Source organism: Pleurodeles waltl, chromosome 7, assembly GCF_031143425.1.
Source record: "Pleurodeles waltl isolate 20211129_DDA chromosome 7, aPleWal1.hap1.20221129, whole genome shotgun sequence".
NCBI classification, from domain to species: Eukaryota; Metazoa; Chordata; class Amphibia; order Caudata; family Salamandridae; genus Pleurodeles; species Pleurodeles waltl.
In genome coordinates this window covers 597,533,655-597,559,614 of record NC_090446.1, presented here as the reverse complement: position 1 = coordinate 597,559,614, position 25,960 = coordinate 597,533,655, and the positions used below count along the sequence as shown (strand labels likewise).

At 43.6% G+C, this 25,960-nt stretch overlaps 1 protein-coding gene across 5 annotated transcripts in view; it reads right to left on the bottom strand.

Annotated features, from left to right (window-relative positions):
- The window catches only part of RGS14 (regulator of G protein signaling 14), a 161,801-nt gene that overhangs the window by 49,413 nt on the left and 86,428 nt on the right, over positions 1-25,960 (bottom strand). For all 5 annotated transcript variants that reach the window (XM_069244481.1, XM_069244482.1, XM_069244485.1 and 2 more), the window contains 2 exons: positions 7,737-7,872; positions 6,425-6,537 (listed from right to left, as the gene is read on the bottom strand). In XM_069244481.1, coding sequence (XP_069100582.1) covers positions 6,425-6,537; positions 7,737-7,872 — 249 coding nt within the window. The remainder of the gene's footprint in view (positions 1-6,424; positions 6,538-7,736; positions 7,873-25,960) is intronic.

Sequence of the window (25,960 nt, the reverse complement as noted above, 5' to 3'; positions counted from 1 at the left end):
TCACAGTTAGACGATGTTGTTACAAAACAAACCCTATGAACAACTGAAATTGGCTGCTCTAGTTAGTTACACATATTGTAACCCATGCACTAACCAGACACACTGCTTATGACCTCTCACATTACATGACTGAAAACATCGGAAATGACATCTCAAATTACCTAACTGATGCCATCATCAATTACGTCATCAAATGGTGTTGCAGGAGTCATACATGTTGGCTGGGGTGTTCGGACAAAATATTGAATTAAAAATATTGAGATGCAGAAGCATCAAGTTTTTAATATTGTTATCCACAAATATCCTGATGCAGGAATACCATTGACAAGAATGTTGTTTTCTAAGGTAAGCAATATTGATATTAAAAAAATCTATGTTTCTAATATCATTTACAAAAATATATATGTTGTTAATATCAATGTAAAAAATATACGTTGTCATTATAGTTTGCAAAAATATTGTCGTTAGCCACTTCGTTGCCAGGCCTTTTCCCCTCCTGTGCCGAGCCTTTTTTTGGCTATTTGTGCAGCTTGCGTTTCGGCACTAGTAACTTTTTGTCCGCATAAGCTATCCACGCCAAATTTGTGTCCTTTTTTTTCCATCATCCTGGGGATTCTAAAGATACCAAGAGTTTGTGGGTTCCCCTGGAGGAGAACAAGAAAGTTGCCAAAATAGAGCTAAAATGTCTTTTTTTTCTTTTCAAACAAATGAGAAAAAAGGGTTGCGGAAGAAAGCATGTGCTTTTTCCCTGAAAATTGCATCAACAAAGGGTTTGCGGTGCTAAAATCACCATCTTCCCAGCTTTTAGGAACAGGCAGACTTGAATCATAAAAACACACTTTTCAACACAATTTTGGAATTTTACTGTGACATTCCCCATTTTTACTATTTTTTGTGCTTTCAGCCTCCTTCCTGTTAGTGACAGAAATTACAGAAATTGATGTGAAACCAATGCTGAATCCCAGATAGCTAAATATTTCTGAAAAGTAGACAACATTCTGAATTAATCAAGGGTTCATTTGTGTAGATCCTTCAAGGATTTTCAACAAAAAGTAACAGCTAAAATAACAAAATATTGAAATTGAGGTGAAAAAAGAGCCATTTCTGTCCACTTTTTCTTCTATAACTTTTTCTATCAATTGCAGATTTTTTAAAGCAATATACCGTTACGTCTGCTGGACTCTTCTGGTTGTGGCGATATTCAGGGCTTGTAGGTTCATCAAGAATCCTAGGTACCCAGAGCCAATAAATGAGCTGCACTTTGCAATGGGTTTTCATTGTATACCATGTATACAGCAATTCATTTGGTGAAATATAAAGAGTGAAAAATAGGTATCAAGAAAATCTTTGTATTTCCAAAATGGGCATAAGATAAGGTGTTGAGAAACAGTGGTTATTTGCCCATCTATGAGTTCCGGGGCACCCATACTAGCATGTGAATTACAGGGCATTTCTCAAATAGACGTCTTTTTTACACACTGTCTTAGATTTGGAAGGAAAAAATGTAGAGAAAGACAAGGAGCAATAACAGATATTCTTCTATTCTGTGTTCCCTCAAGTCTCCCGATGAAAATGGTACCTCAGTTGTGTGTGCAGGCTTAGTGCCCGCGACAGAAAATGCAACATGGACACATTACATTTTTACATTGACATCTGATGTGTTTTTTGGAAAGTGCCTAGCTGTGGATTTTGGTCTCTAGCTCAGCCAGCACCTAGGAAAACCTACCAAACCTGTGCATTTTTTAAAAGTAGACACCTAGAAGAACCCAGGATGGGGTAACTTGTGGAGCCCTCACCAGGTTTTGTTACTCAGAATCCTTTGCAAACCTTAACTTTTGCAACAAAAAAAAAACTTTGTTCCTCATATTTCGGTGCTGCAAAGTTCTGGAATCTGAGGGGAGCCACAAACTTCCTTTTACCCAGCATTCCCCCATGTCTCCTGATAAAAATGGTACCTCACTTGTGTGGGTAGGCTTAGTGCCTGCCACAGGATATGACCCAAAACACTACGTGGGCACATCAAAATTATCAACTACAAAACTACCTATTTTTGCAGGTGGTGGGAGGGGGGTGCACCTGCGTTTTTGGTCCTGGGCTCAGCAGCCATCTAGGGAAACCTATCAAACCCAGACATTTCTGAAAACCAGACACCCGAGGGAGTCCAGGGAGGTGTGACTTGGGTGGATCCCCAAGTGTTTTCTTAACCAGAATCCTCAGCAAACAGGCCAAAAACATGTTGAAATTGAGGTGGAACCAAAGTGGGTCCAAAAGGGCAGTTTGGAAAAAACATTTTTAGGCTTACAAGTGGGGCAGATTTTTTATCGGTATAGTTGCAACAATGCTGGGTGGTAGGAATTTTGTGGATTCCTGCACATTCCGGAAGGTTCCATCACAAAAATGTGGAAAAAATGTGTGATTTCAAGCAAAGCTGGAGGTTTACAGGGCATTGTGGGCAAGAAAATAGTGTGGGGTGCAAATGAACCAGATTTTCAGTTTTCAGATGTGTCTAGCTTTCGTAACTTATCCTACATGGCAGCGTCCCAAAGTCCCAAAAAGTGCAGCCCTCACCATTCCAAGTGGGACGATTGAGAGTTAGACAAGCTCTCATGGCCCAAATATAAAACCAAAACCCAAAATAATCAAATGTTCTCTTGCTTGCCGTTGGGATAAGATCTTTTTAATGTGCGTGGGGGAGAGCTGAGAGACTGTTACCCCCTTCAGTTGGGGTGAGGGCATAACCATGCCCAAACTGGTTGGTAGCCACCACCCCACTATTTTTCTTTTTAATTCCCTGGCATCTAGTAGGCTTTCTGTCCCCCCGGGGAGTGGATCGGAGGTAATTGCCCCATCTGCCCACCGTTGGGCAGAACAACTTTGTCCTCATTTATTTCGCGTGGGGGTATGGCCATACCCCCAACCTATTATTATTTTTTTTTTAATCTTCCCTGGTGTCTAGTGGGCTTTCTGCCCCCCTTGTGGCAGATGGGTCTTACAAAAATAGGCCGATCTGCCCCCAAGGTGGGCAGAAATGGCCTAAAATAAAATTGCACCAGAGGAGTGACCCTTGCCTAAGGGGTCACTCCCCATCTGTAAAAAATAAAAAAATCCCTGATGCCAAGTGGTTTCTGCCCCCTTGGAGGCAGATCAGCCTAATTAAGGGGGGCAGAAATGGCCTAAAATAAATGTGCCCCCCAGGGGAGCGACTCTTGCCCTAATGGGTCGCTGCCCTTGCATGAAATTGCTGTTAAAAAAAATCCCTGGTGTCCATGGTTTTTGCCTCCCCTGGGGGCAGATTGGCCTAATAAAAATAGGCCGATCTGCTCCCAAAGGGGACAGAAATGGCCTAAAATACATTTGCCCCCCTTGGGCCACCCTTCCTCCCCCCCAGTAAAAAACAAAGAGCACCAAAACAAATCCCTGGTGTCTAGTGTTTTCTGCCACCGTTGAGGGCCGATCAGCCTAATTAAAATAGGCCAGTCTGCCCCCAAGGGGGGCAGAAAATGCCTAAAACAAATTTGCTCTCCCAGGGGAGCGACCCTTGCCTAAGGGGTTGCTCCCCTTATATGTAAATAACAAAACAAAACAAAAAATCCCTGGTGTCTAGTAGGCATTCCTGCAGCCCGATCGCTATACGATCGGGCTGCAGGAATGCTCAGAGAGACATGACAAGGAAAGGAAAAGCCATTCCTTTTCATCCCTCTCTGACCTCCCCTGCCCCCATACCAAGGAAAAACAAATTCGTTTTTCCTCGGTCGCGCTGGAAGCCATGCTTGCAGCTCAATGGAGGCGACCTCTGATGAGGTCAGCGTGCTAATGTCATCAGACGTCACCGGGAGGTTTGGGGGGGGTTCAGGGTGGAAGGGGAAGCGATCCTCCTTACATCCCTGCCAGAGGAGGGGGTGGGAGGACTATGGGGGGAACGCAAGCGCTCCCCTTGTGGGCTTGGTGCAGGACGAGCTAGTTACGTCCTCAGCACACGGCAACCGAGGACGTAAATAGCTCGTCCCTGGCACCCAAGGGGTTAATAATATAGTTTTTCAATTATTTTTATGTACTTTAGTATGTTATAATATGTTATAAATTGTCTAATTATTGTTAATGTTTTAATATAGTTGGTAAATCTTTTGTTGTTTTTTTATTTATTTTTTATTGTTATTTTTAGTGTCGTTGCAGGTTGTGCGTTTTTTAGGGGTATAGAGTTGGAAATATTGTAATTATTATTAATTAATAATTGTTTTTTAATCATTATTAATTATTTATTTGATAATTATGTAAATTGTGTAAATATTTTTTTTTTTATTTAAGTTTTCGGTGTGGGTTGTGGTGTTTGTAGGGACATAGGGTGGAAAGCAAATTAGTTATAATTAATACTTAAGTTTTAAAATGATAAATTATTTAATTGACTGTTAATTGTGTAATTAATGTATTTTTTTAAGTTATGTTTTAGATGCGCGTTGTAGGGTTTGTAGGGGTACAGGGTGGGAAGTAAATTAATTTTAGTCAATTTATTTTTAATTATTAACTTTTTAATTGATAATTAAATATGCAAATCATGTGATTAATTTATATTTTAAGTTATGTTTTAGGTGCGGATAGCAGGGTTTATAGGCATACAGGGTGGGAAGTAAATTAATTATTAACTAATTTAAATGATTGATTATTTAATTGATTATTAATTATGTGAATAAAATATTTTTGAAATTATATGTCAGGTGTGGGTTGTTGGGTTTGTAGGAGTACTGGCCGGGAAATAAATTATAATTAATTAATAATGAATTTGCTATTATTGATTATGTAATTGCTAATTATGTAAATGCGTTAATTAAGATATTTTTGAATTATATGTTAGGTGTGGGTTGTTGTGTTTTTAGTTTTACAGGGTGGGAAGTTAATTAATAACATTTATTGATAATTATTACTTTATTATTAATTTTCTAATTGATAATTATGTACATTGTGAACTTATCATATTTGTTAATGTATACCTTAGCTGCGTGTTGTTTAATTTGTAGAGGAATGGGAGAAGTTATTTAAGTAATCATAGATAAAAAATGTATTAATTCATTTAACATTCTTATTAATTATTTCACATGTTAATTGTGTTATACTTGATTTTTATTACATTTTAATTGTTGGCTGTTTTATATTCATAATATTTGTGTTAATTGATAATTATTAAAAATGTATAATATTTGTGTTATTTTTTTAATTTTTGTTAAAATTAAGATACTTAATTTTTATATTAAAAATGGTAGATTTTTGGGAATATTATAAAGTTGTTAAAATGTGTTTAAAGTGGAGTACTCTCTTTGTACTGTACCAGTGAATGGAGTGTGAATAGTACATTTTACCCCTTCTGAATTGAACACTTCCTACTGTTGCACCGACCGGAGTGGAAATAGTAAATTCTACCCCTCCTGAATCCAACCATTTCCCTGCTGTTGCACTGACTGGTGTGGAAAGAGTAAATTTAACCTCTCCCGCGTCCAACTCTTTCCCTACTGTTGCACACAATGGAGTGGGAATAGTAAAGTTTATCCCTCCTTAGTCCAGTGCTTACCCTATTGCTGCACTGTCTGGTGTGCAAATAGTAAATGTAACCTCTCCTGATTCCAACGCTTTTTCTACTATTGCACACAGTGGACTGGTGATATTATCATACATATTTTTTCGATGAGAGTGAAAACTATATTTTTTGTCAAGATTTTTGTACTTACCATTATATGTATAGAAAAACAATATTTTTGTGATCAATATTTTTGACATAATATTTCTGTATCATGATATTTTTGGCTTTGATATAGTGTCAGTGAACCATTGATTGGTACCTCCAAGTTGATCCCAGGATGCTACTGCTGGTGAACTAACAGAAATTGGCTAGCTACACAAGACCAGATCTGGAGGGGGAGGGACTGGTGGAAAAGCAATGGAGGCTGCAATTGTGAGCAGTAGCTGCTGGAGCTCCATCTAATGTAAACCAGCACAACCTCTGGGTTGACAGGGGTGGACTAGTACATAAAATGCCTGTCCCAGAAGGGGAGCTCTTGTGAACTGGTATCAACTCATATAACCTGGTGTAAGCGTGTGTGAGCTGTTATCAGACTGGCAATGGTGTGTTGCCAGTAATAGACTCACACTGGTGGGATAATGATGGTGATCTTTACAGATGGGTTGGTACCATCAGAGTGGCACTGATGGATTTTAACCAGTAGACTGGTACTGGTGGGCTGAGACCTTTGGCCAGTACTAATAGGGTAGCACAAGTGGGTGGTCGTTACTGAAGAGCTGACATTACTGGTGGTGTTAACAGCGATTCAGAACTGTTGGCATTTACCCTACATGGAAGTCACAGGGAATCTACTACTGGCAGGCTAGCCCTGGGATGACTACTTTCCATACAGCATCAGAAATTTTCCATACTCACCTCAGATTTCGGTTTGGGAGATGAAAGGAAGTCCAAGTCCAGACTAGCTGTGGAAATGAGTGAACCTTGGGAGCGTCGACGCAGCGAGGAGGCGCTGTCAGAATCTGAAAGGTCTATAAGAGGCAGATACAGAGAGAAGGATCAGAAACTAGACACACATCGTCTGATTGAGTCCAGCTATAAATAGACCCGTGGCAGGGTGACCACATACACTGATATCAGTGACAGAATCCAGGTACAGAGATGAGGAGCATGTCCCACTGACTAGGTACATAGAAATCAGGAACAGTGTCCAGATACAGAGATATCAGGTGCCAACTGAGGGTAGGAGATATAGCTGATAGAGTACAGTGCAAAACTACCAAGAAATCAGGAATAGAAACTTGTGCCCAGTGTCCAGATTCAGATATATCAGAGACTAAGCCTAGCATTCAGTTGCACAGATATTGTTAGCAAATACCAACCAAACGTAGAAATGCCTATTGAATTACACCAAATACATTTGGGATAGTGATAAAATGGAGATTAGGCCAAGGAGGAAGAGTGTTGTTTGCATTGCTTGTATGGTCTAGCGGGGTTTGGGCATTCAGAGGTTTTGAATCACAGCAAAAGGCAGTTTGTTCAACAGTAAGATGGTGTGACTCAGTGGGCATGAGGGATAGCATAAGTAGGGGTGAAACAGCAACGAGAGATGCAGTAGAGCAAGACATCATAAGGATATGGAAAGACAAGGTGTGTTACTGTTGGAGGTGAAGTGGTGAAGCATGTGATGATGTGCTGCAAGAATGTGTGTGGCGCTGTGGCACAGGGGGATGTGCTGATGAAGTGGTTGAGTGAGAGGTGTTGGAGAGCAGGCAGTGACCATGCAGTAGAAGAAGATGCAGTGCAGGAGGAGATAGTATATTTCAGCACAAAACAATGTGGTGCAGTGATAGGTGATAAGAGTGCTGTGGCACATCAGGCAGTGTGTTGCACAGCAGAAGGTGAAGTGGTACAGAAGAAGGTGGAGTAGCACAGCTTAAGGTTGTGTAGAATGGCAGGAGTGGAAGGCTGCAGATGGAGGTGGTGTGCAACAGGAGGGCGGTAGTGTTTTACAGCAGGGTTGGTGTGGTACCACAGACAGTGAGTGTAATTGCTCCTTCAATTCTGCAATTTGTTCCAACTCTGGTAAATCTCCCTTAATATCATTTTCCAACCCCCTCCTAATTGATGTCTTCACCTCACAGTGCCACCATCATTGCTGAGTGACCTCTCTACTCCTGAAACTCCCACCCACGGGATGCTCTATCATTTCCCATCCAAGCAGTCTCACCTCCCCAAATCTCTTTCTGGTCCTTCTTCTTGAATGATCGCCTTGTGCATCTTTCAGAGAAAGAACGGCTCGAGATCTCAGCACCTGCCACTTCCACACCCAGGGGCAGTGACTTCCCGGACTTCAGCCTCTTCTTCTGCGAATGAAGCAAACATTCTCACAATGAGACATAAATCTTTGAAAAGGCCGGCTTTCAAACAGATGGCCCTTAAGTTCTGGGTTTTCCATGAGCCTGTAACTATATATCAGGGGATGACAGCTTTGCTGAGAGAAAAGTTAACTCAACAATTTAATGACAGAAGAACAAGGTCATCTAGCTCCCTCAGATCTTCTCCATATCAATACTATTGTTACCAGAACTACCTCTTCTTATGACCCCATTCTACCTCATCTTTCTCTTAAAATCCACACACCCCTCCGGCTAAACCAATACATGCACAACCCTTGCTATGCTACATTATGTTAAGCGTAATTGTAAAGTACACTATCACAAGGGGAGGGTATCCTCACACAGAGCAGGTGTGAGATTAGCCGCTCCTGGGGCAAACAGGAGGGACTAATTGAAAAGCCAGGCCTTCAGATACTTCTGGAACTCAAGAAGTGATGAGGAGGTTCTGACAGGTAAAGACAGGCTCAACAACCTAATCTGGTTGTGCATATGTAAGAGATGCGTGCAAATGGAGCCCGACCTAGCGGAGGTGTCTGGATGATTTGCAATAGAGATTGTGTTATTGAAGCAGGCTGTGCCAGTGTTCTGCAGTGCCTTGAAGGTCTGAGTGAGGAGTTTGAACTGTGTGCTCACTGACGTGTAGTGTGATTTGACTGGTGTGGGAGGTTTAGAGTGATTATGGCTGTGACTACTGAATGGCATATAGGGATCTGATGAGTACTTTGCTGAGCCCAGAGTAGAAGGTGTTCATGTTGTCCATCTTGCTAGTGATGAGACCTTCCACCTTCAATTAAAAGACTGCACAACCCAGATACAAATGATGACCCTTTAATCCCTTCAATCCTACACTGCTCCACCACAAACATGGGTGGACCTCCCTCCTCTTATACACCCACTGCTCCAACCAACTCGGCAATGAGGAGGCCTTTCTCCTACAACCCAGAAACTGGTCCTACCCAAACAGTGGTTGCTTTTTTCCTCCAAATAAGACACAGCTGCTCAACACACATAGACAGCCCTCTCTTCATCATCCCACATTCTGCTACTCCTAACTCAACCCTCAACAGACTTTGTGCCCCAAAACCATCTCCAATCCGCACATTGTCCCACCCAAACCATGCAGTGCAAGGACCTTCTTTCTATAATCAAATGTTCCTTTTAAACAGAAATGCACAAATATGTCATTTGCAACCCACAGCCTGTTAAACTCAACCCAACCATGGACAGGTCATCTTACCAACTCGTACAGTGCTCCAACTCAAACCTGAATGGACCTTTCATTTCTAGAACATGCAGTTCCATAGAACATCAGTTGTGGACTAGTTTCCTTATTGCTTCATCCCAGCTACGGACTGGCCTTCTATTGAAAACGTACATACTACTTTGACTTAATCCAACTATAAGTGAGTCTTCTGCCTCCAAACTACATCAGCTCCAAAAAACTGAAATTTCAGGACCTTCCACACCATTTTGGATAATTCCAATGCAATACTTCTCTATACCAAGATTTCAAACCTGTGAGGCGATAGTTCAAATGAGGGGAGGGAAATAAAGCAATAATTATGCCAAAGAGAAAGTAGGTGGATGACATTATTTACAATTTCCCCAAGATGGAATGAACAAATAGTAGGATACTTAGGGGGTCATTCCGACCCTGGCGGTCCATGACCGCCAGGGCCGGGGACCGCGGAAGCACCGCCAACAGGCTGGCGATGCTTCCAGGGCCATTCTGAGCGCGGCGGTAAAGCCGCGGTCAGAAAAGGGCAACCGGCGGTTTCCCGCCGGTTTACCCCTGGCCCAAGGAATCCGCCATGGCGGCGCTGCTTGCAGCACCGCCATGGGGATTCCGACCCTCTTCCCGCCATCCTGGTCCTGGCGGTAAATACCGCCAGGAACAGGATGGCGGAAACGGGTGTCGTGGGGCCCCTGCACTGCACATGCCACAGGCATGGGCAGTGCAGGGGCCCCCTAACAGGGCCCCATAAAGATTTTCAGAATCGCGACGGGTGCCACTGCACCCGTCGCACCCCTTCAACTCCGCCGGTTCCATTCGGAGCCGGCTTCATTGTTGAAGGGGCTTTCCCGCTGGGCCGGCGGGCGGCCTTCTGGCGGTCGCCCGCCGGCCCAGCGGGAAAGTCAGAATGACCGCCGCGGTCATTTGACCGCGGTACGGTCTTTTGGCGGTTCCCGCCAGGCGGGCGGCTTCTGCCGCCCGCCGGGGTCGGAATGACCCCCTTAATGTTTTGTTATAATGTTATTGATGTGAAACTAATTTCCAGCATATTTCTCTATTGTGGGTTTGTTAATGTAAAATCCAAGTCCTTGGAAACTATAACAGAAACACTATAAAAGACTTGGTCCAGCACACAACGCAAACGTTTACTGGATAGCAGCAAATGTAAATCAATATAGGGAGGTTTGAGGTAGGCTTCAATATTTTGTTTCAGTCAGTTATCAAGAACATTTTGCTGAACTGAATGTTTTTAGTTGTGATTAGCAAAATTGTTGATGTTTACATTTTACAATAAATACCCCTTCTTGAGGAAGGGAATGGTAGCATCCAAAAACATGAAGACTTCATCTATGTGTGTAAGATTTTTTTGGCTGTTGGATTCAGACTAAAGAATAACCAGATGAACAATCTCCTATTTGTTTTAAATTAATTGTAATAAACCAGGTTTCATAATTTATTCAGTTAATATTGCTCCCGCCTAACTATCGTAGGGAGGTCTTCCACCTCCAGGACTCACACTTCTCAAAGACAATGGTCCCCGTGGAAGTGACTTCTCCCTTTAAATGGTGTTCTGCTCCACCATAGCTGTCATTGGACCTACCTTCAACACATCTTTAGAAATATGATATTCCAACCTGACCTGGCCAGCAATAGACCTTGCACGTCCAACCCACACCATCTAGCCAACCAAACAAAAGGTGTGCCTTCCCACTCCAAATGCACACACTGCTTCATCTAACTCCATCATGTATGGGCTTTTGACCTCATGAGTCTGCATCCCTGGACATCCAATCCGTGAGCTGGGCTTTCCATTTTTTAATGGTTTAAATGTTGGGTCCACAGACCTGGCATGCTGTGGTCCCTATGCTGAAATCCAGGTTTATAATTAACTGCTTAGTCATGCATGCCAAAACACTGCACTGAGAATAGCATGTTAGAAAACCTGACATGGTCTCCAAAATTGTTAGATAGCATATGCATGCTGTACACTTTTACTATGCTGAGTCTGTAGCTGTTGCAGAATACAAATTGGACAGGGTCAGACTAAAAGGGTGAAGAATTTGATATAACACCTAAAATGGCATATCCGTTCAATATTCAATTGCACATGCATTCACAGACCAAAAACCTTAGGATGCCATTCCCATTAACTTTGTTTTACTTGAATTAATTTAATATATTAATTTAATTATACATAGAACTGGTAAGCAAAGGTTGATGCAAGCCTACAGGAGTACTGTTCATTAACACAAGGTCATCTATGCATGCAAGTACTAAGGTATGATCTCCACACAGTTTTGGGAGGAAAACAAGCTGTTTCTAAAAATGGGTGAGGATTGACAATATACAAATTAAAAGGGCAAGGGTAAACACTCCAACTTTGCTTCAGGTTATTAAAGGTATCATTTTTAACTCTGGCATTAGACTAAACGTTTTGATTTTACTTAATCATATCATTGATATACATCATTCTAGGGGCTTTCTGACAGCCCTCTTCGCCTATTGGTTCCATTGTTCCATTGTTATGTCATTATCCATTTTTCTTCCTCTCATTACAGCATACAATATGGGGCAATAGGTTAGCCCACTTCAGGCTTTGGCTGACTTCACTGTACATGAAGGCATTCTGTCCTTTGACTAGAGGCAAAACCATACACAAAGTAGTTGTCTTATATGCCAAGGACCATATGGCAATGTGTGCTCTTCAAGACCCCAAAAATATTTTTGCTTTTACCTTTTTTTCAGAATTTTTAGATTTACAGGGGTCCAGCAGCTTCCCCAACAATAAATGTGTGCAAATATCATGACAAATCAAAGCAAGCATTGACAAAGCCAAAAGGCCGGCAGTGGACACCAGTCTATTGTTAAAACAAAGTTTAGTTTTAACAGTAATCATTTTGCCCATTCGAACTTGCACCAGTGTTTCATTATGGATTTCTTTTTAGTACCAACGGCACTTTGGATCTGAAGGGATTAAGATTCATGTCACAGCCTTACTCTATTATCACAAGCATTACTAAAACCAATGAAACAAAAACACGGTTAAAAAGCTGGCATTATTTTATTTCAAAACCTTGTGTGCTAAAGTGCAATGTGCAATTATGCTGTCACTGGGACCATGACAAGCCGTAAAACCTGCCTATACCCAGAGAAATATTTAGTTTTGGTTTAATCACTCCTGGAGAACATGTAAGAGCATGAAAAATGATTAGGCACGCTGAGAAAAAAAAGCTCTTGCAAATGTGCTTGTTCTTCTACAAAGATTCTAGGTGAGTTGTCAGGACAGATAAGGATGACTATCAGGCAGTAGTTTTGTGTACTTAATTTTCACTATTTGCAAGGATGATGCCTATCACTGTTTGCTTCTCTGCCTGATTACGCCCTACCAGAGAGCAGCAGAAAGCCTCTGACTAAAAAGAGATCAACCTTCTTTAACTCTGCAGTTTCTGATTATCTGTACCCGACTGTTGAGCATCAAATAATAGTTGGGTGTCCAATTTCTTTCTTCTGCCTTGTTTTTGCCTTTTTTACACTTCTTAGTTTCCAGTCTGATGGTTGTCTGTCTGCAGAAGTACCAAAAGCCACCAAAGATGGTGAGCTTGTCAGCAAGATAGTTGGACATGTTGGTCATGATGGGTTTGTAAATGATGGAGCTGATTTTTAAGTTGATGCAGGCTGGCAAGGGGAGCCAAAGGAGTTCCATCAGGTGATGATATATTTTTCTGGCACTTGTTGAGATATCGTGTGGCATTCAGGATGCCCTTATGAGTGGCCGGAGCAGGGTGTTACCACAATTCACACGCAAGACTATGAGGGCTTGAACAGCAGTTCTGAAGTCGCTTTCTGGAAAAAATGGTTTCAGTTTCTTTAGAATAGAGAAAGAGAGAGATGGTACCAGGCTGTGTTTCATTTTAGTTTTTTTTGCAATATGTCCCTTGACGGTGAGGTTGGTGCCAAAGGTGAATCCAAGTGTCTTGATACTTGGTGAAGGTTGGGGTTCGAAGCCTTCAGGGTTCATGTCATTGAGCCAGGTTTGTATTATTTCTTTCTTGATATCATGACAAATAAAACAGATTTTGTCTTGGTTGGCTTGAACTCCTGAATCAGTGTTGTTTTACTCTGGTGTGTCCCAGTCCCTTTCCCAGTAAGTACATCTGGTTCTCTATATCTTAGTCACTGCGCCAATTACTCTCAGTTTCAGTGCCCGGTTTCCATCCTACCAGAATAGTCCCAGTGTAAGAGTATGCCCTGTAGCAGTATCGTTGTATTCCGTGTCCCAGTGTCTTTGTCACTACTTTCTGACAGTCTCAATCTGAATGTTTCTCGGAATTTAGGCTAATAGAATAACACAAACCCAAAATTTAATCCGGGCTTTTTATAAACTTTTTTATTTATAAACTCAAGTTCAGTCCAGCACCGAAATGCAACACTCCAAGAAAATAAGGAGTAATATGACTCAGTACTATCTAGGAAAAATACTATCAAATGTCGGCTTTTTAACTTCTGAAATTCCTCCAAGAAGCCATACATTTTATTCACTCCGGGGAATGTGTGCATTTCTAGGGGGGTAGAAGAGGCTGAGACATTTGTGTGTATGGAGGAGCAGCCGCATTGCCTATGCAGACCCTCCAAAACAGGGTTCTTTAGGTCTATTTCCTGGCTTCCATATATTTCAATTTAATCTACATTGGGGTTAAAATGAACAGAAGGCATTCTCTCAATAAACCATCTTGGAGTCATAAGATGGAAAGTTCTGAGACTAGTGGGCCAGAAAAGAAAACATATGAAATGTCTAGATGTCCACACTGCTGAACTAGGGGTGGGCACCATGTATTGTGTTAGCTCAAGGCAGAGTCACTGTAGGTATGCAGCAAGGGCGGACAGAGATATGCGACAAGGTTGACTAAATTATGCAGCAACAAAAGCAAACTGTGCAATTTAATGCAGCAAATTTTTAAAAGGACTTGGAAGTCTCCCATATTATAAGGGCCTTCTAGAACTGAGAGAATGGAATATTTGTTTGACCCCAGGAAGTCGGCCAGCAGAAATCTTTCCAAGTCTTGTGTTGAGGGGCCAGAGTGACTGCAGCTACAGATCTCTATGCCTGTGGGCCCTGTCGAGAGCCCTTGAAGCCTGTTTGTTTTGTATAGTGGCCCTGGCTTCTCTTGAAGAGCAGTAGTCCTGCTTTGAATGCAGCCTCCCAGATTAGTGACAAGTCTTGGTGTGAGGGAACCTGCAATAACTCATGCTAGATCTACATGGATGCCTGCAAATGAGATAAGTGGTGCAGGATGTGATTACACAGTACCTGCATGCACTTGTTCGAGTAGTGCCTGGTGTATCTTGAACAATACCAACCTATGTAGGCAGCAAGGGACACTTGCACTAAAACATGAACCGGACGTTTGTTTGTTGATTCCAGCACCACAGAAGCACCTTTCCTAATCTGTTAACATCCATGGTAAAACTGCCTTGGACCAATCTGTACCATTATCTTGCTCTACATTAAAGAAACCTTAAAGTAAAGACCTAATTACACATTTGTATGATAACTTTTTTTTTTTTTTTTTACAATTCAGGCCTGGTCTGCTTAAGAGAGATCACGCAGCACCCAGGGCTGGACTGGCCATTGTGCCACTCTGGCATCTCCAGGTAGGCTGGAGGTCAGAGGGCTGCTTTCAAAGTAGTATGTGCAGCCATGATGCAACCATGAAGGTCCACGTGACCCCCATTCTATTAGCTGCCTTCTGAAGTGTGGAGCTGGTTTGAGCATTTGTTCCCGGGCACATTTTGGTTCAAGTCCCACCCTGCCAGCCACACTGTTCTGTGTGAGGACTCACTCTCAGTGACAACTGCCACGCAGACTTCAGTGTTTTAAAAGCTGTTTTCTAATGAGTTTTTCCTTGTCCCTTTGGCTGCATAATTTTATAGTTCATGGATATTATTTATTTATTCAATATCAATATTTTGTGAGGTTTAGATTTTTACTCATTTCTGATCAAACAGAAAACTTTATTTGTATTTAGATTTCTCCCGGATTAACTTTTGATAGTATTTACATAACACATCTTGACTACTCTTATTTCTTCCTTGGTCTGGTCATAAAACTCTTTTGGGCAGATGTATAAAGGATCAAGTCATGAAGTCGTCACTGTTTTTGCACAGGACTGTAATGTGACTTCTTTGCACAAATCCAGCTCAGCGCAAAATGGCCATCCGCAAGGATTCGCAGAAATTCTGTCTCACATTTATGAAGACAAGTTTCCCTCAGTGCATCCTTGTGCAAAGATGAAGGCTTGCGAGGGACTGCAGCTCTCCGTACTTGAATGCACAATAGTAAGATGATGTTTAAGAAAGGTGGAAGCAAGATTCTGTGCCTCAAATACATTTGGCAAATGGATTCCACCAGCTTTCAAAATCTGCTATTCCACCAGAGGATTGAGATATTACAAAGCATTTATACATATCCTCCTGACAAGCCGCAATGCCAGGGGGTCACCTTTTTCTCACCCCCGTTTCCTAATGATTCTCAAGGACTCGCAACGTGGACATCACGAGTCGTAAAGCAGTCAGTGACCCTCAATGTCACTATGAACATTGTGGGTGTCATTTTTGTACTCTTAAAACCTGCACTTTTGGGCCCCACAGGCTTTGCAACAACAAACACCATTGATACTTCTGGCTTTGTATCTCAACTGTGTTGCATTGTGCCTGTTGGTTTTTGTACTCGCCCCTTAGGACGTCTGTTCTTAAGCTCGACCAACTTCCTAAAACTCCAACCACAAGGCGCCAAAGAAGTATTTTGACTGTAGCAGCTAGATTTAAAGTGCTGAGGCAGCCTGGACCCAGTGTCTAGTTTCTCTTCTGCACCTGCTCTGACAGTGCCTTCCAGTTAAGGAGTTCAGTGGTTCCGGTACTTATCTGAAAAGCCACACTGTGCCTCTGTGAAGTTCCTCAAGATACTTCCGAAATTAACTGTGCACATTGTACAGGCAATAACGTTGTGCAGTCAAAAGACAAAAAGTTTGTAGTTCAATCAGATAAGCTTCCCTGCTGTGGGGAAATTGCACTGCCTTTTGCAGAAGCCAACCAGCCAAAATTGTTTTCTTTAATTTTGCAAGACTCCAATGCTCTCAAATGCTTTCTCGGTTCTAGCTGCACCAGCATAACGATATTGTGAAACCACAAGAGGCTGGTTAAGTAACTTTTCACAAAAGGGTACCACTGTTCATTCCAAATAAATGGATACTGTACATGGGTTGTTCCCCTGCCACTACCATCCCTTTGTTTCTTGTGGTTCAGCGCAGACCAGCAGCCATGGGTGAGAGCAAACAATCATATGGCAGTGGAGAAATATGCTAGAGTGCTGGATATTTTTCTTTAATAATTGTAGGGAGGTGGGCTAAAACACGAGGTATGTGAGAAGGGTAAAGACACTGAGGGAAATAGAAGGGTGAATGGATGATTATGTATTTCTCTTTATTGGCCCTCTCTTTATGTGCAGCAATTCATGGGATCAGCTAACAGTCAGCATCAAGAGACATGTGCAACATAAATGTCTGGTTATCGATTGGCAACTGTTATACCTGTCAGTTCTTGGCTTGGTTTCTCCTGTCTTTTTGCTTCTGACCTACTGTTTTTGATTCTGTGCTGAATTTCGTTTTTGCTGGCTTTAGGACTCTTTGCACACTGCCACTGCTTACCAGTGCTAAAGTGCAAGTGCTCCTTGTGTAAATTTCATTGGTGATTGGATCCTCTGTATTTGGCTTACTTGATTTACTAGTAATTCGCTAGTAAAGTTCACAGTGTGTGCCCAGGGCTTGTAAGTCAAATGCTACTAGTGGCCAGCAGCACTGATGATGTCACCTACGTGAGTAGCCCTGTAGACATGTCTCAGACATGCAACTGCAGTGTCTGTGTGGGCAATTTTCCACTTCCATTTCGAACTGGCAAATGCACCCACTTGCCAGGCCCAAACATTCCCTTTTACTACATGTAAGTCACCTCTAAGGTAGGCCCAAGGCACCCCATGGGAAGGGTGCAGTGCATTTGAAAGGTAGGACATGTACTAGTTTGTTTTACATGTCCTGGTAGTGAAATACAGCTAAATTCACTTTTCGCGATTGCAAGGCGTATCTCTCCCATAAGGTAACATGGGGATTGCCCCGAAGTATCTTTTAAGTGTAATTTTTCATTGAGAGCAGATAAAGTTATGTACTATGGGATCTCCAAATTCACAATTTAAAAATACATCTTTTGATGAACTTGGTTTTTGAATTGTAAGTTTGAAAATGCCACATTTTCTTGCTTAACCATTCTGTGACGTCTGGGTCAGGATGACGGCTTGACTGTTTGTGCATTCACTCTAGACAGACACACAAAGGGAGCAGAGGTGTGCCATGCATATCCTGATGGCCCATCACCAGGCTGATTGATCTGACTGAGCTAGAGGGGTGGAAGGAGCTGACACTTGCACCTAAATAGGGCTGGACCTTTCCTCACACAAAGCAATCTCCAACCCCATGGAGTGTGTCTGGGGTCAGGACAGGGAAAGGCAGGGTCTTGTGCACTACAAAGTCTTCTCTTTGAAGTTTACCTACTTCAAAGACAGAAATGGGTATAAGAACTGGACACCACATAGTTAGAATCCTTTTGAAGTGAGGGCATTCTGCCAGGAAGAAGAGCTGGATGCTGTAGGAGGGACTGCCACTCTGCCTGTTGCTTTGCTGTGCTGGCTTGTTGCTTCTGCCCTGGGAGTGAAAGGACTGGACTTTGCTTTCCACATCCTGCTTCCAAAGGTTCTTCGAGGGCTTAGACTGAGCTTGCCTCCTGTTAAGAAGTCTCAGGGACATCAAAGACTTCATCTGCCAGCACCTGGGCTCTCCTGCTGAGAGTCTTGACTTGTCAAGTGGTGCCAAAACCAGTTCTTGGGCCCTTGGCCTTTGGGAGTGGCTTTGGTGCAACCATGAGGAAACCAAGGATAAACTAAGCACATTGACTCCAGAGTAACTTCGGAACCAGTGCCGCTGCCCGACTCAGAGCTGCTGCCTGCACCGGAGCCATGGTCCACGCGGAGTGCAGCAACCACAACCAATGCCACAGGCCCGTTGCCATCACAGCACCTCCAAAGTCCTGCCACAGCATGAGTCCAGACACTGCAAAGTCGACGCCTCGCGTTTTGATCTGCTGGATTCATTGACCGCGCCTTATCCTATAGAACCGCCGCCTCGTCGCCAACACTGCATCACTTCCCCTGCAACCGTAAGGAACAGAGGCCTCACCTCCCCTGCCTAGCAGTAAGGAACTAATGCTTCATATCCCCGGTAGCAGTAAGGAACTGATGCCACACTGGCTCCAGCAACGCCTCCCCAACTCCGTGCAATGTCTTTGTTTCCTCATCATTTTCCAAGGTACTGGAGCTGGGGTCTGTGCGACTCCATGACTGGCCCACATTCCATAGCGAGTGGTGACTCCGTCAAGATGCCGTAAATGCCCCAGTTGGAGGTATGGTGTTTCTAAGCACTATACTAGGATTTAATCTTTGAAAATTCGGATCTTTACTTGTGAATATTGGATTTTTGTGGTTTTGGTCATGTTTTACTAAGGTAAATATTGGCTATTTTTGTAAACTGGTGTGGAGACCTTTTGCAGTATTTTCACTGTGTTGCTGGGTGTGTGGGTACAAACTATTTACATACTGCACATGAGATAAGCCTCACTGCTTGAGCCAAGCTGCCAAGGGGGTGAGGAGCGATTATCTTAACTGCGTGGCTCCTTTTCCCTGACTAGAGTGAGGGTCCCTACTTGGACAGGGTGCAAACCACTGTAAACTAGAGACCCCATTTCTAACATTGGTGATCATCGGTGAGGATAGGACTTGTATTTGTACTTGACATACAGTGATTAGTGTACACTACTTCCATATCGCAGACCATTATGTGACCATATATTGTTTTTCCTTTTTCTTTTTTGGGTCTTTTTGTCTTCTTGAAACTTTGCAACTTTTAAGTTTTATTCACAATCATGCATCAGTCTGGTGAGCCATCAGATGGAGCTACAGTTTTGGTGTTTGAGCAGGAAGGGTTGGAGACCTATTCGGTACCTTAGCTCAAAGATTTCTGCAAGGAGCTCAAGTGTCCTATTAAAGGCCTCACTCAAAAAGGAGGAGCTGCAAAAGGTGCTGAAGGCCTAGTTGGTAGCAAAGCAGGCTGGTGAGCCCACAGAGGAGAAGAATGCTATTGAGGATAGAGAGGAGCCTGCATGGTTATTTTGTGGATAATCAGGATCTGCCAGGGGGAAAGGCACACTCAAGGGAAGGCAGCATTGTGTCTTCAAAGGGACCAACCTCAGAGGAGCTGGAGGACAGGATGGAAGCTAGGAAAGCACAATTTGGAACTTGAAAGTCTCAAAATGGAGGCAAAGAATTGGTCATAGAAGAAACGAAAATGATCTTAGCTCATGAGCTGAGTTTGATGGAGCTGGACTTAAAGAGCAGGTCAAGCACAGATGGTGGAAGCAGATCTGCAGTGCAGTCTGAGGGAAAGGTACGTATAACCATGGATGTGGTGAAGGATTTTGTTGTGGGGGATGACATAGAGCAGTAGTTTAGCGGTTATAAAGTGGCATTGAGAATGAACAGGGTCCCTGAAGGAAATTGGGGGAAGGTCTGTGGAATTATTTATCAGTGGAGGGGAGGGATACCTTGTTGGCTTTAGAAGAAGAAGATAGGATGAGGTACCCTGCCATGAAGGAAGCCCTAACCAGGAAATATAGTCTCACCCCAGAAAGTTACAGGGAAAAGTTTAGGGAAAGTGCTAAACTTGGTTCTCATACTTGGGTGGGGTATGTTGATTCCTTTTTGTAGAGCATGGGATGGTTGGGTTAAGGGTCACGAGGTAACAGACTGTCAGGGGCTGTACAACTTGATTGCATGGGAGCACTTGTCTAGTCGCTGATTTCCAGAGCTGCGCCAGCACTTGATTGACAGCAAGCTTTCTGATCCCAGGAAGCTTGCCAAGAAGGCGGACTGCTGGCTCAGCACCAGGGTTCAAAAGAAGATTATGTGAGAGACTCAGCCAAGGGTGGGCAGGGTCCCAAACAGAAGAAGGAGGAGACGGGGGACAAGGATAAAAGTAAGGAGTTGTGCCCCAAACCAGTTCCCAAGGTAAGGATTCCCAATCCCCTGTTAAGAAGAAGAGTTGGTTTCCTTCAGGAAAACCTGCAGGGAAGGTACCCCTAAAGTGTTTCGCCTGTAGTCAGGAAGGGCATTTCAGGGTGAGTCCTAAGTGTACTAAGCAGACACAGCTCCCCAGCGGTGGCAGTCACTAGGAGTGGCCAGTGTAGCGATTGGGGAGAAGTTGGCCCCAGTCAATGGTGGAGAGCCAGCTGAGTTGGCCTTAGTCTCCCTCGGTGAGGGTGAGGTGGTCCAGAGAACCCTCATGCCTGACAACACTAAAAAAGTACAGGCAGTGGGTGACCATCAATAGGAGGCAGGCAGAGGGTCTAAGAGACATAGGAGCCAGCATTACAACTGTTTGCTGTCATATGGTGTCTGAGGAGCAGGTAATCCCTAATGTGGTCCACTAGGTTGTAGCAGTAGACAACATTGAGCACCAATGTTTAGTTGCTCAGGTTCCCTTTGAATGGGGGGAGAGGGGTCTTAGGTTTCTTAAGGATAGCTGTGAGTCCATCCATGCCTGTTGACTGTCTGCTAGGGAACAACCTGGAGCATACTGCCTGGATGGAGGTAGAGCTCAGGTCACACTTGGAAATGTTAGGATTGCCAGTGTGGGCATGCATGACCACATGGTCCATGGCCACCAGAGAGGGGGGTTCAGAAGGACCTATAGCCCGAATTAGTATCCCAGGTGCCTGCCAGGAGGAGGGGCAAGAGGTGTGGGGAACCAGCTCCTGAGATTCCCATGGTCCAGGAGGAGGCTGAACCCGAGGGGAACGCCCCAGAATCTACAGGGGAAGAGGTGGCCAAACTGGGGGCCCACCTCAGCTGACCCATTGGCAGCAGAAAGGAGGCCTCACCAGGGCGGAGTTTTGCACAGTGCAGAAACAGTGCGCTACTCTTGAGGATCTTCGAAACAGGCCGAGGCCAAGACAGCTGGTGACTTCTCTGGATCTCATCTGATTTACTGGGAGAATGATCTCCTGTTAGCAAGCCCAAGATTGTTGAGCCTAAGCAGCCCATGTGCTGGTGGAACCCGAGTGTTTCAGAGAATTCCTCCGGGTCAGGCATATGATGTGCCACTGGCAGGTCATTTGGGGCAGGACCAGACCTTTGATAGGCTTGTTACCCACTTTTATTGGCCCCAAATGAGGAAAAACTCAGAGGCCTTCTGCTGGACGAGTCAAATCTGCCAGGCGAGTGGCAAATCTGGGAAGAGGTGCAAGGCTCCTCTTCAACCGTTTCCTGTTCTGAGCACCCTTTTGAATGGATGGGTACTGACATTGTGTGGTCTCTGGATTCCAAGACAGCCATGGGCAACAGGTTTATCTTGGTCTTGGTGGACCATGCCACACGGTACCCAGAACCTATCCCTCTAAGGGCAGTAACTGCGCCCACCATGGCCAGGGAACTTATGGGGATCTTCACCGTATGGGTTTCCCCAAGGAGGTGGTATCAGACCAGGGTACCAATTTCATGTTGCTGTACATGAAAGCCATGTGGAAGTTGCGTGGTGTTACCTACAAGTTCACCACGCCTTACCACCCCCAAAGCAATGAGTTGGTTGAAACGTTCAACCGTGCCCTTAAGGTCATGATTATCGGTCTCTCAGAACCCATGAGACATAAGTGGGATGTCATGTTACCTTGCCTGTTGTTTGCCTACAGAATGGTATTGCAAAAGGGGGGTGGTTTTAGCCCTTTTGAGCTTCTGTACGGGAACCCTGTGAGAGGGCCTTTCAGTCTGGTGAAAGGAGGCTAGGAGCAAGCTCCTAAGAAGTTACACCAGGATGTTTTCAATTACATGCTGGCCTTCAGGAACCAGACAGCCAGCGTCCAGAAATCTTGCCCAGGAGAATCTGGAAGCTAGCCAGGAGGACATAAAATGCTGGTATGACCAGAATCCTACATTGGTTGAGTTTCAACCTGGCCGGAAAATGTAAACTTACAATTGAAAAACCAACTGAGTTCAGAGACCCCAAACTCCAGATCTCTGTCTGCTCCCAATGGGACATTACAGTTGAAAGATATTTCAAGGCAATCCCCATGTTAATCTATAGGAGCAATAGGCCTTGCAATAGTGAAAAACGAATTTTAGCAGTTTTTCACTATCAGGATATGTAAAACACCGCAGTGCATGTCCTACCTCTTAAATACACTGCACCTTGTCCATGGGGCTGCCTTGGGCCTACCTTAGGGGTGACTTACATGAAGTAAAAGGGAAGGTTTGGACCTGTCAAGTGGGTGCACTCACTTCTCACACAGACACTGCAGTGGCAGGGCTGAGATATGTTTACAGGGCAACTCATGTGGGTGGCAAAATCAGTGCTGCAGGCCCACTAGTAGCATTTGATCTACAGGCCCTAGGCACACAGAGCACTTTACGAGGGTCTTACTGGTAAATCAAATATGCCAATCATGGATAAACCAATCACCAATACCCTTTGGACAGGGAGCACTTGCACTTTAGCACTGGTTAGCAGTGGCAAAGTGCCCAGAGTCCTAAAGCCAGCAAAAACTAAATTCAGCACAGGATAAAAAAAAACAAGAAGTCAGAAACCAAAAAGACAGGGAAAACCCTTTAGAAAGGGCCATTTCCAACAGACCTCACATTGTCGTAAGGAATCGATGCCTCACCTCCAACGTCGCATCACCTTCCCTGCAACCATAAGGAACCAACGCTGCACCGGCTCCAGCGACACTTCACCTCCCGACTCCGTACAATGTCTTTGTTTCCTCTGCGTTTTCCAGGGTCCTATGCCTGGAGTCCGTGCGACTCCGTGACCGGCCCGAACTCCCTTGCAAGTGGTGTTGGACTGTTGGAAGCAACTCTGTCAAGATGCTGTGATAGTCCCAGTTGGAGCTATTGTGTGTCTAAGCGCTATACTAGGATTTAATCTTTGAAAATTCATTAATTTTACTTCTGTATGTTGGATGTTTGTCGTTTTAGTCTTGGTTTACTCAGATAAATACAGGCTTATTTTTCTAAACTGGTGTTGAGTCCTTTTGTAGTGTTTTCACTGTGTTGTTGTGTGTGTGGGCACAAATACTTTACACATTGCCTCTGAGATAAGCATGACTGCTTGAGCCAAGCAACCATGGGGGTGAGCAGGGGTTATCTCAGCTAAGTGGCTCCCTTACCCTGACTAGAGTGAGGGTCTCTACTTGGACATGGTGCAAACCACTGCCAACTAGAGACCCTATTTCTAACAGCAAGTATTGATATCAGAAGTCTTTCACCTCTGTTACCTACCTGGTGGCATTATGTAGACTGACTATTGGAACCCTTTGTTATTGATAGCTAATAACTTATTGATAATCATCCACCTACAATTCTATGCATTCTACTCTCACTAAAATAGTTTTATTATCATGCTCCACTGATTGATGAGAGGTTCATGCGTTGAATTTCCATAATGGTGCTAACAGACACCTGGTGTTCGACTATCCATGATGTCCCAGTACAAACGAAGCAACGATAACAGAGTGATCTCATAATTCAACTGACTCACAGTACACTTGCTCTCTATTTCTGGCAAACATGCCTCTCATCATGTGTACACTGCTTTGGCCTGATCTACAACAGCCACCCTTTGACCACTTTTTGTCAATGCTGTCGCCCAGGAAGTGATCACTCTAGTGTCTCAATGACCTTCGGGATACTAATGCCCTTTTGCTACATGACACCTTGTATGTTCTTATATTAGATCATCAAGCACACCTTAGGTCCGCTCCTCTTTTCTTTTGGAAGCAGGTGATCTACATTTCTTCAGAAAGTTATCAACGATGCTCAGTAAATCTTGAAAGTTTCAGCATTTTCAGATCGCCCAACACTCCCAAGCAGTATTGGGTGTCCAGTGATGATTCAAGACCATCATTATCAGAGTGAAGCCATGTTGCTTGTGAGTATATTTGTAGTATGACACATTTTTAGTGATCATGCTTTACATGTTGGATTGTGTTATCATGCTTACATTTTTAGCAATGTCTTAAATTGATGTTGCGTTGAAGTGTAAGTCTTCAATCTTGCTTTTGTTGCAGTAACACCTAGTCTTTTTCTTAGGCCTCTTTCTCTTTTTTTGCCACATCTGGCACCCATGTATAGCTTTATTTTTTGTTTGTGCTTTTTGAGCTCTTTATGCTTGGGTCACTGGTGATTTATTAGCGAGGTCTGTAGTTTACTTTTTTGCCATTTGGTTGTCATGTCTAATCAATAACATTCTGTTTGTTAGTACTTTCTCTGCGGTATATTCATTATAACAGTGGCAACACTTATTAATATGTGTGAGCCTCTGGATTTGTTTTCCCTATGTCCAGGTTTACTGCATGGTGTGGCCTCAGACTACTGTTGTCAAAACATCTTCTGACATAAATATTGCAACTAAATATCAGTAAAAAAACTTCAACCCATTGGAGTTTCTAACAAAACATCTACACACAAAGGGACAATATTGTTGTAAACGAAAAATTCAATATTTGTGTCAGAAAATAATCCTGCATATAATAATCTGATATATAAGTACAGCAGTCAATGCACTTCAGGATATCTTAACCTTGAGAGGAGGCATGTTAGCTAGCTTCTTACATGGGGCGGCAAACCTACTACAAAAACCCGCTGGATTGCTATTGGCTACCACCAAGAGCATTCAAGGCATCTAAAACTCTCTGCGTTCATCATCACAAGCAGAGAACAAAGAAGGGCAGCACCTGTTCATGCTCCAGTCACCACTAGGGGACCAAACATGCACTATTCTACCAAAATAACCTTCTAACTTGAGAATGTAGCTTGTCAAGGGAGGGGAATAACTCTGCTCTGTACTTCAGGCTCTGAACTTCAGGCAACTAAAGCTTGTGAATAGGTGATGGGGTGGGTTATTGCACTGTGTTGTACAAGAAGTCTGTGGGGTTTCAAGGCGCTGGATCTTTGGCTTTGAGAGAGTGCTTCAATTACAAAGACATGGAATATGTTTTTGTCCTTGGGCAGAACCAGCCCTAATGGACTTCAGAGTTCAGCTACCCTGATCAATAATGTAGGAAAGGGCCCCTTCTTTCATTGGTTACGCCCCCACCCCAACACACACACACACACTTTTGGCCCGTTATTGATGCTAAGTTGATTGAGTGCGTGCTGAGATCCTACTAACCAGGCCCCAGCACCAGTGTTCTTTCAGTAAACTGTACAGTTGTTTACACAATTGGCACACCCCTAGCACACAGCTAGGTCGCTTGCAAATGGTGCTATCGGTACCCTAAGGGATGCCTCACCAAGCACATGCACACTGCCATTGCAGATTGTGTGTGCTGGTGGGGAGAAAAAGCCAAAGTCGACATGTCGACCCTTCCAGGGTGCCATGCCCACAAATCACTGCCTGTGGCATAGGTAAGTCACTCCTCTAGCAGGCCTTACAGACCTAAGGCACGGTGCACTATACCACAGGTGAGGGCATAGCTGTATCAGCAATATGCCTCTACAGTGTCCAAGTCCGTTCTTAGACATTGTAAGTGCTGTGTGGCCATATTAGGTACATGGGCTGAAAGTGTGTCATTACAAACTCCACAGCTCCATAATGGCTTCACTGAAGGCTGGGAAGTTTGGTATCAAACTTCTCAGCAAAATAAACCCACACTGATGCCAGTGTTGGATGT